General features: G+C 41.4%; 1 protein-coding gene across 1 annotated transcript in view; it reads right to left on the minus strand.

Moving 5' to 3' along the window:
• Positions 1–4,612: 4,612 nt before the first annotated feature.
• The window catches only part of UPP2 (uridine phosphorylase 2), a 38,873-nt gene continuing 23,359 nt past the window's right edge, over positions 4,613–20,126 (minus strand). The window contains exons 6-7 of the mRNA XM_089519979.1: positions 15,838–15,984; positions 4,613–7,541 (exon numbers count right to left, since the gene is read on the minus strand). Of these exons, the coding sequence (XP_089376105.1) occupies positions 7,369–7,541; positions 15,838–15,984 (320 nt within the window). The 3' untranslated portion in view covers positions 4,613–7,368. The remainder of the gene's footprint in view (positions 7,542–15,837; positions 15,985–20,126) is intronic.

A 20,126-nucleotide genomic window follows, 5' to 3' on the forward strand; every position in this document is an offset into this window, starting at 1 on the left:
ATGCACTCCATGAATTGTGATGGATGTTTTGTTCTTTGCAATTCACTGTGAGGAAATTACAGTTTTCATTGCTGTATGGCACAGTTGATTACTGCAATAATCTCTGACTTCTGCAGTGCAGGCTCTGAGGTCTGGTTTAGGTTTCAAATAAGACTAAAACAGTTTTATTTCTGTTACTAGAATATATCATCCCTCTTTGCCCACTGCGGCATTATGAAATGTTTGCAGCTGTGGTGTGAATAAAACATGAACAATTCCATAGAACAGGAACATGTGGGCCTTCAGCTATTGATGGATTGCAAATCCACCTAGTCCGCATTCTTAATGGTTAGCAATTGTGACAATTGCAGTCCAGCAACATCACGTTCCATATTCCATGTTCCCCATCCCTGTCATAGATGCATGGCTCCTAACAAAGTCTAGAAAGTTACATTTTAGAAGCTGCATGTCTATAAAGGCATGTAGAAGCCACTGCTTAGTTATGGATGTCTTTAGCATGTCATTAAATCAATTCATCTTAAGTGTAATGTGTCAAGGAAAGAATATTCCTGAAGTCAACTTTGCAATAGGAAAAGTGCTGAATCACAAGAAAGCCCATATGATGAAAGCCAGAGGTAGTATAATGAGCATGACAATGCCACAAAAAAAAAAACTGTGGAAGTGAAGGCAGCTGTCTTGTCCAACACACCATGGAGAATACAGTACCAACTCAGTAAATATTCCATGGGAAAGCTATATCTCCTTTTGATGACATTTCCTGGATTTCTGAATGTGGCATAGATGAACCATGCCTCCTACCATGGAGAAATGCAATAATCCCAATAAGCGTTATGACTCTTTCATATTGTATAGTTATCCCTGTGAAGACACCCAGTTGCTCCATAACCCATGTTACTGTTTGAAAGTATCCTCCAAGGCACAAGAAGAAGAATGTTAATGAAGCAACTTTGATAAAAGACATGCAAAGATACTGACTAGAGTAGACTCTTGTTACAGCTGGGGTGGGCATAGTGTGGCCCTTAGGCTGTATGTGCCCCCCCGGGCCTCCAGGAATGGATTTATTTTCTCCAGAATACCCCCAAATGCACTCTAATGGGTGTGCAGAGCAAAAACAATTTTTGCAGAATTGTTTTAAATTTAATTTTTTTTATAAAATTGCCACCAAAATGCCAACTCTGGGGGTGTGGAGAGCATTTTTATGATATCTTGTGTCCTAAAACATCATGAAAATGCTCCCATACCCCTAATGTTGTTGTGGGGGCACAGTTTTTGGTCAATGCAGGTGTGGCTCTTTGTCTCCTAGGGGGCTAATGTAGCCCCCTAGCCTTCTATGGCTTCCCACTCCCATGATACAACTGATACAACTTTGTTTAATATTGTAATTTAAGCTTCCTGTACAGTTGGACCTCAGTTGTATCACACTGTATAACAGTCATGGCAAGCCCATGGCACATGTACCAGAGTCGTCATGCAGAGCCCTCTCTGTGGGCATGCGAGCCTTTCACCACTGGTGAGAGGAGGGAGGGAGGGAGGGAGGGGAGACAGGAGGAAGATGAGGAGAAGGAGGAGAAGGAAGCAGCGGCGGTGGCAGTGGTCCCATAATACGAGCAGCCCGCCCTCTGTCGAGAGCTGGAAAGGAGGGAGGGAGAAAGAGGAGGAGGAGGAGGAGGAAGTGGCAGCAGCAGCCCCATGCTTCCAGCCACCTGCCCACCATTGGTGAGAGCTGGGAGAGAGGAAAAGGAGAATGAAGAGGAAGAAGTGGCAGCAGTGGTACTCAATGCTGCCAGCCTCCTATCTGTTCACTGCCAGTGAGGAGGGAGAGGAGGAGGAGGAAGCGGCAGCGGCATGGCATTGTGTCAGAAGAGAGGTTGCTATTGCTAGCTTGAGGCCGAGAGTGTGTCTTGGGGGGGGTGTTTGTGTGTGTGCCTTCAAGTTGTTCCTGGCAGCCCTAAGGTGAAACTATCATGGGCTTTCCTTGGCAAGTTTCATCAGGCAGGTTTGCTATTGCTAGCCTGAGGCTGAGAGCATGTGCCTTGGGTTTTCCACTTGGAAATCCTGCTGCTCAGATGTCCCATGCCCCCAGAAGCCCTGCCCCGTCCCACCCCCCGGTCCCAGATGACCCTGTGCAGGAACATCACTAAGTTTGGGCACTTGGTCTCTAAAAGGTTTGCCATCATTGCTATATAATATCAAGTATGTACAAGGCATTAGACCCCTGGATCTCAGGAACTTATGCATATTTGCCCCAGAGAGCGTTCCCAGAAATGGATGGGAAGGTTTTAGATTACTCACTAATTGTCTGCCGTCTGGGTAGTCTAGTACTTTTTAAAAAATGAAGTAGGCCTCTGATGACCCTCTGGAATTTCTCTGTTAGGGCCAGAGTGTGGAATGCGTGGCTCTCCAGATGGTGTTAAGCTTGCGTTCCCATCACATTCCTAGCAAACATTATTAATGGAGAGGGATCATGAGAGTGACAGCCCAACACCATCTGGAAGGCCATACATTCCCCACACCTATGCTAAAGTGTATGAAGAGAACTAGGACCTTGAATGAAATCTGGTGTCATGCGTTTGCAGAACATGGACTCCCCATCCCTCATATTTGTGCCCACCCAAAGCTGCTTGACTTGGGTGGGTCTCCCAGCCATCTCAAATAAATTTTGAAGGGAGATTCAGGACAGGTAGGACATTATCACCCACGACCCTCATTTTGCTGACACAAACAGATCCATAAATAAGAATTAGTAAGAGCCTTATTTAGATCCATTAGTAAGAAGATTTACTAATGGAAACTACCCCCCTCCCCGATTTTCCTATAGGCAAATGTCCATATGAAAGAAGTTCAAGAAGTTCCCACGTCTTTCATAAGTCCACTTTGTTCCAATCTTCAAACCTAAACTGGTGGTAATGGGCTTGGCATTTGTTTCTTCTTTAGATAGTATCCCTTCTTTCCTTGCAAGAGCTGAAGATGTTGTACAGTACAAAGCTCTTTTTTCCTTTTTTAATCGTCAGACCAGCCCTGTAAGGTAGACTAGGGTGAATGGTAATGTCTGACCCCAAATTACTCAGGAGTTTTCTCAGCTAAATGGGAATACATATCCACGGATTCTTCATCCACGGATTCAACCATCCATACCTTGGAAATATATCAATACATCTATATTTATATCTATATATGTAGATAGATATATCCCAAAAAGCAAATCTTGATTTTGCCATTTTATATAAGGGGCACAATTTTACTACCTCACTTTATTTAACGGGGCATGCACATCCATGGGTTTTGGTATCCAAGGGGATCCTAGAACCAAACTGTAGCAGATACCGAGGGCTCATTATATGAACCTACAGCCCCATTCTGCCAGTCTGCAGTAGGAAATTAAAGTAAGCATGAGGCCTGTTGTACACTTGTACATATGTTTGCAACTGCTACGTTATTATTTCCTTCCCACTTCCAGTCTTTAACCAGTTCATAAATATTTATCAGATGAATGATGACTCCAATACAATAAACCATTCCCCCTCCCTCCCTCCCTCCCTCCCTCCCTCCCTCCCTGCCCTTATTACCAACAACCCTTTTCCATTCTCTCTTTGGGAATTATTTTAAAGTCTGTATTATCCAATTCTGCAGAAGTATATAGCACATGTAATGTGATACATTAAACTATGTAAGTTAAACTTATTACAAAACAGCACAATTCTGTAATCCAATTGCATAGACCATTTAAACTAACATCATTATGGACTGAATCATATTCTCTCTCTCTCTCTCTCTCTCTCTCTCTCTCTCTCTCTCTCTCTCTCTCTATATATATATATATATATATATATATATACTTTTCATTTATAAAAGATTATGCTTCCCATATCTGAGTTCTGATTAACCAACAAATATGCACACTACTTGCCAGTAGTAATTTTTTATTTCATTTCTAAATCAGCCATCTCTTTCTCCCCCTTCTTTTTTTGGCCCCTCTGTCATGAGGAAGCTCATCACCTGCTGTTTACTGAAATATTTAGGTATGAAACCAGCATTATGGTGTTCCATATTCAGCTAAGATCACAGCATCATTGACTCAGAACATTATCTGTGAGGCTATGGAGTTGCCATACAATGACATTGTCTGTCTAAATATTTTGAAGCTGTTTGATCAATCCCTGACAGATGTCTAAAATGAAATTTTACCCCACTGTGATCTAAAATAACATTTGAGTATTTCTTCACAGGTGTGCTGAACAAACAATAATATGCCGAAGTGGTAGGCTTACATCCAAATCAACTGTGAAGTAATCCCCAAGGTACAGGAATTAGTTTGGCTCACTATTGTAAACAGCCTTAGTAACAAGCAGGGTGCAATCTTGTGCCTGTTTGCCTGGGAGTAAACCTCACTGAACCAGCATGGCATAGTGATTTGAGTGTTGGATGACTTGACTGGAGGCCAGGGTTCACATCCCCATTCAGCCATGGAAACCCACTGGGTGACTTTGGCAAATCATACACTCTCAGTCTCAGAAACTTTAGGGTTGACATAAGTCAGAAACAACTTGAAGGCACACAACAACAACAACAACAACAACAACAACAACAACAACATGGAACTCTGTGTAACTAATTTTTGAATAAATACATATTTTTACTTTCCAGTGGTCACCACTGACATAGATGTGGTCTCATATGCAATTGGCCTGGCACCATATATAAAAGTGCTTCATATATGACATATAAGTGATATTGTGGACTTTTGTCTTGGCATTCAAGTATTGTTGGTACCCAGAGAATATGATGCACAGGAAGGCTTGAATTTCATCCATAAGATGCTAACCTGGACTTTGCTTGGAAGGGAAATGTATACACTGGCAATTTCTAGAGCTGACCTAAGATATTTTGCTGCCTGAGAAGAGGATAAAATGGAACTCTTTCCAATCTCCTAATGCTGTGGCCTGAATTCTACTGGTAATCCTATTGCAGACACATTGAGTCAATGGGATTTACATAAGTGTTGACTTTCCATTCAACAATCGATGCAGTGGGTCTGCTTTATTTAGGATGTACAAATAGGAATAAGGCCTATATTTAGAATCTGACTGGACTGGCAACTAAAAATATTTCAGTGTTGTTAACGCAGCAGGGTTCTTCACCGTACCTAAGGACAGGAGGTGAGTCTGGAGGGTGCTAGAGAAGGTGGGTAGTGCACATAGCTGTTGGTGTTTCCTCCTTCAAGACAAGGGAATGGCCAGTGAGCTTTGGAGGAATAACTGTCAATGCACTGTCAGTTATGCCCCTCAGCATCTCTCATGTGAGGTCGTTCCTTCGTTGCTTAATAGCTGGGTGGCTCCTGGGAAATTTCCAATAGAGGACTTATGCATTACATATTTGCAGATACCATCTATTCAAAATAAATTGCTGAGAAATGAAATAAATGGAAAAAGAGTACCACCAGTCCAGACCCAGGCTGGTGTTCCAAGTGATAAATCATAGAATCACAGAGTTGGAAGGGACCCCCTAATATGAATGTAGAACATTCACAAATACCATGGAATTGGGTAGAATTTCTGAATTTTCACTCTCAAAGATAAAGCTGTTTATAATTTTTGTTCAAGAGAAAAGCTCTTCAGTCCTCATTGACCTCATGGGACATGCCCCAGCCCAGCATTAGTAGCATTATTACTCAAAAGAAACTAGTGACCTTGGATGGGGGATGAAACTCTTCATCCAAAACTGACATATTATTAAATCAAATGCAGATCCAGATTTGCATTATAATGCACATTTGACAGCTACTTGTTCTTGCCTTGATCTCCTTTTTAGACTAGAGTGCTGTTAACTGCTGGAAAAATTCAGATTTGTTGCCTTCCTGTGTTTTTCTTTTGAGTAACTACATTCTTCCTACATTATGTTTTTATTATGCAGGAAAAGATGGCCTGTTTTATATCCCATTTTACCCCCTCATTTGCTATGCACCTTACTATGAGAAAAGCTGGATGACTATATAGTATGTAACTCTAAATAGTAGCTGCACTCAAATGGAGGTACTCCAAGTCAAGCAACAAAACAAACATCTTAAAAGAGTAACAGGGATTGATACAGTTTTTCTCAAAGTGTGCATCAAAGATACTTCACAACAACCAATAGTTAATTTTGTCTGGCATCCCACAGTTAAATAAACATTAATTTACCTACATCTTGCTCATGACATCCTAAGTTAAATGATTTAGCAACATCCTTGATAAATTCAAGATTTCACATTGCATACCTCAAAGGATAGGCTGTGGCATGGAAAACTTGTTTATTTTATGATGAAAAATAAAGGGAAGAAATCTCCGGAGGCACAGGAGAAAATTATTTAACACCCAATGTGCTTTGAACAGTTGCTCTTCCTCAGGGGCATCTTGAACAACCATTTTCAATATGGTATCTATGTACTGCTGCAACTTGCTTCTGAAAAAGAGACCACTGGCAAAGAGTGAAGCAGCTTGAAAATGGTTACTCAAGAGTATGCCCAAGGAATGGGGCCAGCCAAAACAACTTGCTGCCTGAGGCAGAGCAAGAAACAGTGTCCTTCACCTGCATAAATCAAGTTTTCATACCTGAGGCCAGACAAGTTATTCTGGCATATGACACAGAAAATCCCATAAGCATCTCTCCACCCCACCCCACCCATGCCTAGCAGTAAAAATACAGCACTAACAAATTAAATATCTAATCCTCTCCTCTCTTTCATGACACCGCAAATCTGCTGCCTGTGGTATCTTCTTCACTCCACCTGACAGCATTGGTGGTCCTGACAAAGAAAAAGAATTTGAAACAAATCCACCATGGGCTTTAAATAAATAACTTACTACCTGAGCATTTGGCGTTTTCCTCCCTTCCTTTCCCTCCAGCTGGTGCCTTTATACATTTTCTCCAATAGTTTTATATGTTTAATAACACAAGATAATTTCCTTACAGTGACAACCCAAACCCTGCATGTTGTTGTAGTTAAAATGGTTCATAATTAAGATGTTTATTAATGTGTTGCATATTGCCACTGAATTTTAAAACTATAGAGAGACCAATTTATTCTCCTGTTATCTGTCTTTAAGCAAAAGAAAACAAACAATGCCATTTGGTTCATGCCTGAATACTCAGAGAGAAATACCAGGTGCTAATGGCTATATTTCAGAGGAAAGCATTGGCAATTCACCTCTGAGTATTCTTTGCCTAAGAAAGGCAATTCATGGGGGGACCATGAGTCAACAGGCAACTTGAAGAAATATATGCACACACATATTTATACTGTACTGACTACCCTCTGAGCAATTCTCAATGTCTAGACATTAATATGGTGTCATAGCGGCACGGCAGACACATGTATATTCTGTAGTTACTCTAAACTACTGCATCGTCTAATCGTTCCTTTTGATTCCATAGCCCAAGCCGTTTCTTGATAAACATTGAAATTAGTTGTTGAGGTCGTCGTTGATAGTCAACTAGAACTTCATGAGAAGCTGTGATTTGGTCACCTTCAAGTCGATCAAGGAGGGTCACACAGACCACTGCAGCTAGAAATTAGATGAAAATATAGAAAAGTGTTCACACTTGTTTTTATAGCTATTATATTTTTAAAATAAAAATTAGATCTATATCTATTTTATTCTATTCTGTTAATTCTTAAAAAAGATTGTGACTAATAAATATGGTAGGATATGGTAGGCTAGAAATTCTAAACGAATGTAGATTAAGTGTAGTGTAACAGGACTTCCCCAAGTTAGAATTGACCATGTGAATAAGATAACAATATAACAAGGGTGAGCAAAGTGCAGGCGGCATGCAATCCTGCAAGGGCGCTTTTTGAGGTCCCCATGGCCCCCATGTGCCAACTACAACTGCCTCTAAGGGGATGTAGGGGAATTTGCCATGTTTTATTCTTTCTATGTGCCATTCTAGGCCCAGGACAGACGTTTGTTAAAACAGGAAGTAAACCAGAAGTGACTTCCAATTACTTTTTGTGTTTTTTAAAGAATCCTCCTAGTCCTAAGGACCCCCCCCCCCAAAATGGCACACTCCCAGTGGTCATTTGGGGTCAAAAATGATTTTTTTGTGTATGATGGGGTGCAATGGCTTTAAAAGAGTTTTAAATTCTCACGTTGCCAAGGTCACCTAGGGGGCTAGTCTGGCCTTTTAGACTTCCATAGTTGCCCACCCTACCATAAAGCCTGACTTAAAGTCACTTGCTCATGTCACGTTCATCTCATAAGAGCAGATTAAAAGCATAACAAACTCTTGATTGATTACATAATTTTTTGGTGATCAATTTACCTAGCAGATTCTTATAATTTTGCTTATAGGGAAAACAGCAGGATATGAAGCAAAGTCAATTATTGGTTTTTAATTACAGCATACATCTGAGGACATAGCAGACATAATTTTAAAAGCAGCATTTCCTCTAGTGTTGGGAGAGAAAGGTGAATTCCCTAGCAAAACTGTACTTCTCCTCTGCCATTCCCAGTACTGAATTAACAAAAATATATATTGTTGCCCAATAACTTTGGGCCACCATATTAGAAAATCAAAAACTTTTTAATCATAAGTAAATAATGTTATGCTCTAGCCCTACCTGGAAAAAAATGACATAAATTGAGTTGAAGCTGGTTTACTTTAGGAGACAAAAGACAGATTTAGGTTGTCACTGAAAATGGTATGTTCAATTTGTTTAAATCAATGTATAGGCTGCTAAAAATGATCTTGAAGCTGTTTACAAAATCAAGGAACTAAAATAAATGTTAATCTTACTTGTTTTATTCTGTATAGTTTTGAAAAAGCTTTTTTGTATTACTTTGCAACTTATATTACTTCAACAGCCAGTGGGTTCTGTTAACTATTAACAAAAAATCTTGAGATCAACTTGGATCTTCCAAAAAATATTAGCCAACAACCATTATAAGTAATAAACATACAAAGGGGGGTGGTGGTAGTAGGCAGAAATGGTGGAGAAGGTTTTGAGGCTGGTGGTAGAGAAAGGGTTATACAGTCCTGTCATCCACCTGCCCCCCCCCCCCCAGCAGTTTTTCTTTTTCTCATTTCTTTTTTTCATTTGCTCAGAACAAGTGGTTTTCTTCTAGAAATTCAGGAGGCATTACACATTTACACTGTAAAGGTTATAAATCAGTAGCTGGAAAGTACCACGTCAGGCTGAATTGTGGAACTCACACAACTGAAAATTCATACATACTAAAAAATAAATAACCTTGCAAATAAATGTTCTAGAGAACAGTTCTAGCTTAACCTTTGCTCTGACATTCAAGCTTTATCTTTTAAATAAATGTGCTGAGAAGGGTGTTTTGATTTGAAAAAATGGGGAAGTATAATAACAGTTGGTCTAGCTCAGATACTAATTTAAACCTCATGGAAAACCAGGTTTCAGTGTGGTCAAGTCTTAGGGCAGACTATATATTTGGTTGGCACAGGGCAAGACCTTTGAAAAAGGGTAACTTGAAATTCAAACTTTTACTCAGTTTAAATGTTCAGCCCCACCTTCATTGGCAGCTTGGGAACTGATCTTCACTCTGGAATGGGACACCTCTCCCCACAACGGTGGGGGTAGTAACCTTGCTCCCTTGTCAAGTCCACAAACTACCATTCCCCATTTTGATCCAGGATTATCCCTCTTAATTATTAGATTCATAGTGGGCCCTGCATTTTGTCTGTCCCGGCTGCTCCCTTCCCTATTGCCTTTGTGAAGAAGAAGAAGGAGAAGACCAGCTTTAATTAATTTAGGAAAGAAAACAAGGAACAGACAGCAATAAGATCCCTTTGATAAAACAGGGGCTCTTCAGGCTACTCCTAAATTGCTCTGTTATTTGTACTTGGGTAAGAAGTGATGCTTTTCTCGACAGGCTGTTGCGGCACTGCAGAATTTATGCAGTTTGAGACCGCTTTAACTGTCATGGCTCCATCCTATACTGGGGTTTGTAGATTGTTGTGGCACCAAAGCTTTCTGACAGATAAGGCTAAATATCTCACAAAACTACAAATCCCTGAATTCCATAGTATTGACCCATGGTCGTTAAAGTCAAACTACATTAATTCAATAGTGTAAATGCAACCTGAGAAGCCATATTGGGCCTTTCCTGTGCAAAAGAATGTCCTCCACTGCCAGCAATCCTTTTATCTAAAGCCTTTGGACTCCTGAAAGGGCTTTTCAAATCTCCTGGCTGAGGAAAAATCTCTCAAGCAGTGGCATCTAGTGACTTCCATGTCAGGCAAGCAGTGATTCTGTTTCAAGTCAAGGTGACCAAATGTCCTCCTTTACCAGGACCTATCCTCCATGTCAACCTTCTGTCCAGGTAGGCTTGCCATATCCCACCTGGGGGCGGGACTTTCCCAGTTTGGGGCGGGGCCACACAGTCCTGCCCTGGTTTGGCCCCTCCCCCAGGACCTCCCCCCCAGCAAGGCCCTGGAGGCAGCTCCAGCCCTCCCCATGGCTCCCTGCCTGGCTCAGCCTAGAGAGCAGGTCTTCAAGACATCTGCCACTCAGAGCTATTGCCAGCCCACTTGGTATATATACCCTGCAAGAGGCATTACTTTCAGGTTACAGTGAGCAAAGAAAAAAAGGCCATCAATCGTTCCTGTTTCCCTGGGAGTCTAAATGCCTCCTCATCTTTTAAATGTCTACCACTCAGTATTGTTGTAATTCTTTATCACAGGATCGTTTTTGAGGCCCTAAACACCTTTCCTTGTAATATGCAAATTTCTCCCGAACCTGACCAATGGGAAAGAAGCAATCAGCCCTCTATTTGAGTTGGTTTTCAAGGGCTTGGAAGGAAGAGATTTTGCCTTGCAAGTTGCTGGTAAATAATAGAAGGCTTTGGGGTAGCAAAGGCTGCAGAAATAGTTTGACCTCCCCTTAAACATCCGTGGCTCAGTGCTATGGGATTCTGGGAATTGTAGTTTCTTGTGGCACCAGAGCTCTTTTGACAAAAGGAAGCTGAATGGTCCACAGAGGAGGTGTTGCCTGGCTGGGGGCAGAGCCTCTTGCCAGCAGTCTTCGGTGGAAGAGAGGAAGCTGATGGTCCTGGCCACTTCCCTTGGCCCCCTCCCTCCTCCTCCTCCTCCTCCTCCTCTCAGAGCTCATTCACACTCCCTGGCTTTTCTCTCCCCCCCCCCTCTGCACTTTGAGACCCCTTTAACTGCCAAAGCTCAATGCTCTGGAATTCTGGGGTCTGTGAGGCATTTGGCCTTCTCTGTCAGAGAGCTCTGGTGCCACAATAAACTACAATTCCCAGGATTCCATAGCACTGAGCCCTGGCAGTCCAAGCAGTGTGTTTTGGACACAGAGATCCTCCAAATGAATCCAGTCCCTAGCTTTTATATCTCTCTCACACACTGCAGGAATAATAACCCACTTTGAGACTGCTTTAACCCAATGCTAGGGAATCCTGGGAATGCTAGTGTTTGGGAGACATTGAGACTTCTCTGTCAGTGATGGCTCTGAGGCCACAATAGACTACAATTCCCAGGATTCCCCAGCACTGAGCAGTCTCAAACTGGACCATTTCCTCAGTGCGGATGCACCTGGGGAGGCATTCTGGGCACTGCAGTTCAACTACGTTTGGAGGGTTATGGGACTCCCTGTCAGAGATAGCTCTGGGGCCACAATGTACTACAATTCCCAGCATTCCCCAGCACTAACCCAGGACACTTAAGTCACTCTCAAACTGGATTATTTCCTCAGTGTGGATGCAGCTTTGGTGAGGAACTCTGGGCATTTCAGTCCAGCATTGTTTTATTTCTGCAGTGTGTTTTGGACCAGAGACAAGGTGACCAGGCATCCTCCTCCTTTTCCAGGACATGTCCTCTTCTGTCAAATTTCAAAATGTCCTCCATTTGGATCATGGCTAAGAAGCATGGATTTATAATTACATGGGTGTTTTTAGCTTTTATTTTTGGCCATGTCCTACATTTTTTTTGCTTGGGTGTCCTACATTTTGGGGTGAGGGCATTGGTCACCTTGGTCAGAGAGCTTTCCAGGGGTTAACTGCCATTCTGCTGTGGTGCTGGAACAAACCACCATTCCCAGAATTCCATAGCATTCAGGCAAGACAGTTAAAGTGGTCTCAAGCCAGATTATTTCTCCAGTGTAGATGCAGCCCAAGCCTTTTGCCTCTCTTATGCCTGAGATTTCAAAGCCCAGCCCTAGCACCACAACAAACTACAAATCCCAGGATTCCATAGGATGGAGTGATGAGAGTGAAAGCAGTGTGGCAGCAGCCTAAGTGTGCTTAATGCAGTTCTTAAGATGGTGCACCTCTTGCCTACAGAGTCTCACAAGACTTTTTTGTTTAACAACTTGTACCCATTAACTCCATTTCATGTTTCCTTTATTTAGTGGGGTGGAATACAGACAAAACAAGTCAAAATGAAGAAAAACCAAAGTCCCTTGACCAAAGGGTTTGGTTGTGGAATAAGCCTCTGAAATATGCAAGAGGCAATGTTAAAATAAAGCCATGTTCAATGCTCAAATGTGCTGTTTGGAATGGGGAGAGGGGGGTGGCCAGAAAGGGAAGTACATTTCCGTGATCTGTCTACGAATAATGTCAAAATGTCCTCCATTTTGATCATGCCTAAGAAACATGGCTTTATATTAACATTTCTAAAAAAGCCTCAATTTTTTTTGCGTGTCCTCCATTTTTAAAAATGTGTCCTACATTTGAAAATGTTGTCCTGCATTTGTCCTACATTTGTCCCGGTTTGGAGGTCCTCACTTATGGCAACCCTATGTCCAGGAGAAATTTCAAAATGTCCTCCATGACTAAGAAGCATACATTTATATTTATATTACTGTTTTTAGCTTTAATTTTGGAATGTCCTCCATTTTTCTTTAATGTCCTTGTCTTCCTTTACGGTTAAGACATTTGATCACCCTGGTTCAGGCTCTAGTTCAAACTTTAAAGGAGCTTTCTCAAGTCCTGTGGGGTATTTGGGGGACAAAGTTCAGCACTTTTAAAAATTCAGATGAAAACTGAGAGTGGATTTACTACCACAGGTTCATCGTATATTTCAGACATTCAGTGGAAATTCGTAAAGTGCCCAATTTGATTTTATGGACAACCATGGCAAGGGTTTTATGCCTCTATCAGTATTTTTTCTGCTTTTAAAAACAGAAATACAGCAATTGTTGAAAGCGGTTTCTAACCATTACTTCCTTGCTATTGTCCTTGTCAAAATTTGCCCCATAAGGAGGAAAATACTAGTACTCTGGGTAACAACACAGTAGCAAGAGGCTAGAATACAAAACGGTAATTTTTGTCCCCATTAGAAACACTTCTGCTTGTTTTTTGTGGGTTTTTCGGGCTATGTGGCCATGTTCTACAAGAGTTTATTCCTGAAGTTTCACCTGCATCTGTGGCTGGTATCTTCTCCGAAACCCACAAAAAACTATGGATGCCAGTCATGAAAGCCTTCAACTTCACTCCTTCTTGTGTCACTACATTGAAGAAATTAGTAATCTTCTATGGGTGCCTTGCAACAAAACAAAACACCCAAACCAGATATACATTAGGAGAAACAATCTGAAACCATTTTCCTTGGTGACTTAAGGAGATGTACCTAGGGTTGCCATAACTGTCTACCTCCAAAGTGGGACAAAATTTTAAAAATGTAGGACAAATGTAGGACAAAAATTGCCCTCCCCCAAATGTAGGACATATTTTGTAAATGGAGGACACAAACAACTAAAAAGCAAAAAAATTAAGAAATTAAAAAAGCATTAATATAAACGGCAGCAAGGCCTTCTTGGAGGCAGAGAATGCTCCTTTGCCTCCGGAGAAGGCTTTGCCAATCCTGGCTAGGGTCCCAGCTCGGGGGCAGAGCCACACAGGGCCTAGCCAGTGGGCTGGGCTCCAGAGTAGGAATGCTGGGAGTTATTCTTTGAAAAGTTCTTTTTCCAAACTCTGGTCAAAAATAGGCTCAGATTAGTGTATTATAATATTTTCAGCTTTTTAACAACCGCCTGAGAAAAAGTTAACATCCTCCCTCACATGTCAGCAGGAATTCAGTGACCTTTGCAGCCTCTGAAAAATGAAACAAGCCGCGCATACACTTTCAGTGCTTCAGTTTCGATAAAATGAAAAGGGATCTTGGAGCAGTTCAGTTTTTATTGTGCCTCAGCTGCTTATTATTCAGGATCCAGCTGTGTACATAAGAGCAGGTAGTGGCTTATTTTTTATTTTTATTTTTTTGGTGTGTGGTTTTTTTTCCTTTAAAGAAAGACTGACTGGGCTGTATCACCTCAGATACCACTGGGTGCAACTGCAGATGGGGCATAGTCAGATTGCATAACCCTGTACAAAATGTTCCTTCTACATGAACCATTACAGATCAGCCTAAGGAAGAGCAATGGTAGCTCCAATTCTGAGGAATTCCTCAGCACAGTGCCCTCATCTTGTGTTATGTTGTCCTATATCAGGGCCCTGTGTGTTTGCCAAGAAGCAGCTATACATTTGGTCATCCACATTTACGGCTTTGACTTTTGCGGATTTGATTATTTACAGTTTTGATCAATACTTCTCTCTAGGAATCTCTAGGTCTTCCAAGGTAACTCTGACAAACGTTGACCATAGAGTTGTGCTGGAGAACCTAGAAGTACCTAGAGAAAATATACAGCGCTGTGCAAGTTTACAGTTTAATAATAATAATAATAATAATAATAATAATAATAATACACTTCTCTAGGCAGTTGTAGGCCCTCCAACATGATTCTATGATCAATTTTTAGCAGATGTTGGCCACAGAGCTGCACTGGAGGCCCTGGAGATTCCTAGGGAGTTGTTTTTTCAGTTAAAAAGAATAGTATTTTCTTTTTTGCAGGCACTTTCCGACTTTGAAAAATGGACACCGAACTGCGTTAAGGGATGCTGGCTGCAGCCAGCCTGTACTTGGATTGCGGATTGGGAGACAAAAGCCATATGACAGGACCACGATGCAGCCTGAATTAGGCTTAAATTCGGGAGCGGTAAGTGGAGTTATAAAACTGTGTGATAAGTCCCCTGGTGTGGGATTCTGAAGCTGTATTCCAAAACCATAACTGAATCCATCCATGTGCCGATGTTACAGTGCTAGAGCAGCAACAACAGTAATACCACATTGGTTGCTGGGAAATCTAGTTTGGGGAAGTCCTTAGAATTCTGATATCATACTAGGCTATAGCATAAGAGCTGTGTAAGCACAGAAATCTAAATACTTCACCAAACATCAAATCCTTGGATTCCACAGTTTGGAGCCTTAATAGTTAAAGTTGTATCAGATTTCTTTAACTGTGTAGTGTTGATACACTCTTAATAGTGTGGACCCATCGCATCCATAGGGGTTCAGTTCCAGGTCCCCTGCAGATGGGAAAAAATGTGGACAGTCACACTCCATATTATTCAGTGGGCAGCAACACACACAGACCTGTGTCAGCACATCTGTAGACATATGCTGCCGCTGAATAACATGGAGCATGGCAAGCCATGAATGCTCAAACCCACAGATCGCTAGCCTCCTGTGGGCCCTCTCAACATGTCATCTATCTATAGATATATATGTGTGTGTATATGTCTATATTGTAGGGAAGAACATTCAATCATGAACCCCCCTTTTCAGCAGAAAATGTTATAGTCCAGACACATGTTTTCTGTTATTGAAAATTATCCACCGCAACTGAAAAGTATGGACAGCTAGCGAGGTAAAATCTTAAGTAAACTGGTGTTACGGAGACAGTAAAACATCAATTAAGTACTTTGTGCTTACGAGAGATTAGGGGGTGGGTGGCCCTGAGGAAGCATTAGGAAAAGAGAATAAATATGCCCTCTGACTTACCTTTAAGGCCACAAAGCCTGCACATGGCGGCAAATACAGTAGACTCCATTTCTATGTTTCTAACTCCAGCATCGTATGCTCTTTTTAAGTACTCTAGCTTTTTCTCATTGGAGAATGAGCACAATGCTCCATCTAATCGTCCCTGACCTTAGAAGGAAAGAAAAGAAAACCTCAGTATTTTGTACTTTCATGTGTTCTGTGCTCAAAACTAGTGCTGGCAGTGCTGACTTCTACTGTCAAAGAAAGCTTTCTTCAGGAAGCTCACAGCTAATTTCCCAACATCTTGCTGGAATTAAAATCTCATATTTTTTTATTTCACTTTAATAGCGTGCGCTTTGAAATATTAATATCTTATCTTCCATGTATTTATTAACATTACAACAAAATGGCACAAAGTGAACTACAAAGAGACACATAAAAATGCATCATCCAGCAAAAAGCCATATCATTGTGGAGAAGAATCAATAAATTAAGGATAATATGCTCTTTATTACTCTGTGCATAGGAAAGCAGCACAAGCCAAGAATGGAACAGGAGTACTAATATGATAGAAGACACACTGGTTCAGGCAAAGCTCCTGCTGTGATTATTTCAGCTATGGAGGAGAGTGCTAGAGAACACAGTCTTCCATTGCCTTGCTGCTGCAGGGAAAATCCATACTCTTCCTGTATATATGTGGTGCATTAGTCATTGGCTGGCATTTAATAGAGTAGTGGTGAGGAGAGGATTCTCAGAGACAGTTGTTCCCAAAATTTGGTGCTCCAGATGGTTTCAGCTCCCAGAAGCCCCAGCCCACTTGGTCAACCATCAGAAATTATGGGAGCTGAAGACCAAAATATCTGGAGCACCAAAGTATGAGAACCACTGCTCTGTGCTTTTCCAGCCCACTTGGCTCCACGCTCTAGGGTTGCCATAAATCAGAAACGACTTGAAGACCCACGACACAAACACACAGCTACAGGATGGGTCGCTGTGGCTTTCACTTTCCCCTAAATGGGAAACGCAACTAAGATTTTGAAGATGGAATGCCAGGAGGTGCTCAGATACCTTGCATTATACTTGCCTCTCTATCATGCTGCACCAAGGAAAACAGAGCACCAAGGCAATGTAGCCAAGAAAGTGAGGGATATCTGGATTTACAGTGCAACACTGACTTTCAAACACTGCAGAAATAATGTGGTTTGACACTGCTGCAACTGCCATGGCTCAAAGCTATGGAATTCTGGGATTTGTATTTTTGGGGAAATATTTAGCCTTCTCTATCAGAGCACTCTGGTGCCACAAGCTACAAATCTCAGGATTCCATAGCATTGAGCCATGGCAATTAAAGCAGTGGCAGACTGCATTATTTCTGAAGTGCAGATGCAACCTAAAAAATGTAAAGAAAAGTAAAATGTGGACATGTATGTGTGAATAAGTACTACTTAACATGACTTAAACTCCCTGGGAAATCATTTCTAATTAAGGTCACAAACTCAAACTTCATCACAGAATTAAAAGATCTTGCAAATAATCTCTTTAATTAGTGCTTTAGCCAATAGCTGGAATTTGACTCTACACTCCTATGCCCACTTACCTGAGAGTAAAGTCTCTTGAACTCACTAGGGTTTACTTCTGAGGAGTTAAGCTCTGCTTCATGATTTGCAACTTGCATTTCTGAATACAGCAAATATACACCTACCATGCTGCCAACCTGAGCAAACTGTTTCCTTGTATTTTAATTTCAGAGCATTTATCCTCTGAAATGGCTTTGATAAAACGTGGCCTCAAGCAAAAACACAGATGGCCATGCTTGCAAACAGATCCAAAGGTTTATAAATAGTCTTCAGATTATTAATTCTCCATTTATTCCATTCCATCCACTTTGCAAACAGCATTTAATTGCCTCCAAAGAAAATATTCCGGGGGGGGGGTACTAGAGAGGTGCTAATGGTTATTTACATAAATGCCATACTTCTTGACATTTTTCTTCAGTGAGGTAATTTTGGAGGCTATAATCCTGTCACAGGAAGTAACTGAAGTATAATCCAGCTGTTAACACGATGGTATGATTATTGACAAGGGACTATTTTACTTTAACTGTTTAATATAATACGCTTGTTTCTTACAAAATGTCAATGAATGTCTACTGGTTTTTGAGGAAGAGGGAGATAAGACATTGCTGTCAAGGGTGCCGTATATTTTCCTGTGCCATAAGGAAGGAAATGGGAAACCAGATTGTCATGCTCCTTTGTTGCTTGCAAACACACACACACATACACCCCTTCATTTCTCAGTTCCAGGCCTGTTTACAATGACTTAGAAACAGCAGAAACAAGCTGATAAAATAAAAGAGCTGTGGTAGTGATTTTTTTAAAAAAGAAAATCACTAGGATTTATAATGTCTGAGAAATCCCCCACCCCTTTTTATCAAGTTCTTAAAGCATGAAAAAGTTGATATCAGGGGAATGTGCTTGAAGAAGTCCTTTCATAAGTGCTGTGACACAGTTGAGAAAGACTTCTTCCCTATAGATTTCACTTCTCTCGTGGGGAAGTACTGTGCATGAAGAAAGGCCTCAGTGTACAAGGTTGGCCTTATTAGTAGATCTGTTGTTGTTAACTGCCCTTGACCCCAACTCATGGTGATCCTGTGGATGAGACATCTTCAAACTTCCCTGGCCTCCACTGCTCTGCTTAGGCCTTGTAAATTCATACTCATGACCTCCTTAACTGAGAACTTTATCGCACAGGGCTCCTGGGACGCAACGAGAACGGTCCCAAAGGAGCCAGGAAGGGAATGGAACGAGTAGGGGATGCATTTTACTGCACACAGAGTCCCTCACTCATTCCGTTCCCTGCCCTTCTATTCCCAGTCCATTCCAGAGAGGAGGAGATTTTTGAGAACTGTTTTGAACAGTTCTCAAAAATCTCCTCCTCTGGAACAGATGGGGAATGGAAGGGAAGGAGTGAGGGACTTGTGTGTGCGATAAAATGCGTCCCCCACTCGTCCTGCACCCATTCCAGGCCCCTTCCATTCCGTTCTGAGAGCGGTCCCTGGGAGCCCTGTGCAATAAAGTTCTATCAATCTAATTTGAGGTCTTCCTCTCTGCTACCCTCCACCTTTCCTAGCATTATTGTCTTTTCTAAATGAGTCGTGCCTTCATATGATGATGCCAAAGTACGACAGTCTCAGTTTGATCATTTTGGCTTCCAGGGAGATTTCTGGCTTGATCTGTTCAAGGATCCATTCATTTGGTTTTTTTGGCTGTCCAAGGTATCTCCTCACTTTTCTCCAGTACCAATTTCAAATTAATAGATTTTCTTTATACTGGTCAAAGACCGAATAAATGTTATTATTAATAGATTTTCTTCTTATTCACTTTCTTCACTGTCCAGCTCTCACATTCATTCATGGTGCCGGGAAATACAATGCTATGGATGATTCTAACATTAGATCTCAGTTGTATATTTTTACTATTTAGGGAGATACTGAATGCACAATTTCAAACAGTTCCAGTGAAAAAGAAAAATGGGAGGTGTCTCAAGAAGCCAGGATGGATGACTAAGGAACTTTCAACCGAGTTAAGTTTGAAACGGAACATGTATAAGAAATGGAAAAAGGGGGAAATCACAAAAAAGGAATTCAAAGAAATAGCAGGCACGTGTAGAGGTAAAGTCAGAAAAGCTAAAGCACAGAATGAACTCAGGCTTGCTAGAGAGGTTAAAGACAACAAAAAGGGCTTTTTTGGATATGTCCGCAGCAAAAGTAAGAAGAAGGAAATGGTAGGGCCACTGCGTCGAGAGGATGGCAAAATGTTAACAGGGGACAGGGAAAAGGCAGAATTACTCAACACCTTCTTTGCCTTAGTCTTCTCAGAGAAGGAAAAGGGTGCTCAACCTGAGGATAATGGAGCAGAGGACAGAATAGGGGAATTTCAGCAGAGAATAAGTAAAGAGGAACCAGTAGAGGAACACCTTGTTAATCTAAATGAATTTAAGTCTCCGGGACCAGATGAACTCCATCCAAGGGTATTAAAAGAACTGGCAAATGTAATATCGGAGCCATCGGAGCCATTGGCAATAATCTTTGAAAACTCCTGGAAAACAGGAGCGATCCCAGCAGACTGGTGGAGGGCAAATGTTGTCCCCATCTTCAAAAAGGGGAAAAAAGAGGATCCCAACAATTATCGTCCAGTTAGTCTGACATCAATCCCAGGAAAGATTCTAGAGCAGATAATTAAACAAAGAGTCTGTGAACATCTAGATGGCAATTCCATAATCACAAAAACTCAACATGGGTTTCAGAGAAA

Source organism: Sceloporus occidentalis, unplaced genomic scaffold (assembly GCF_023333645.1).
Source record: "Sceloporus occidentalis isolate IW3139 unplaced genomic scaffold, rSceOcc1.0.p SCAF_4, whole genome shotgun sequence".
Taxonomy (NCBI): domain Eukaryota; kingdom Metazoa; phylum Chordata; class Lepidosauria; order Squamata; family Phrynosomatidae; genus Sceloporus; species Sceloporus occidentalis.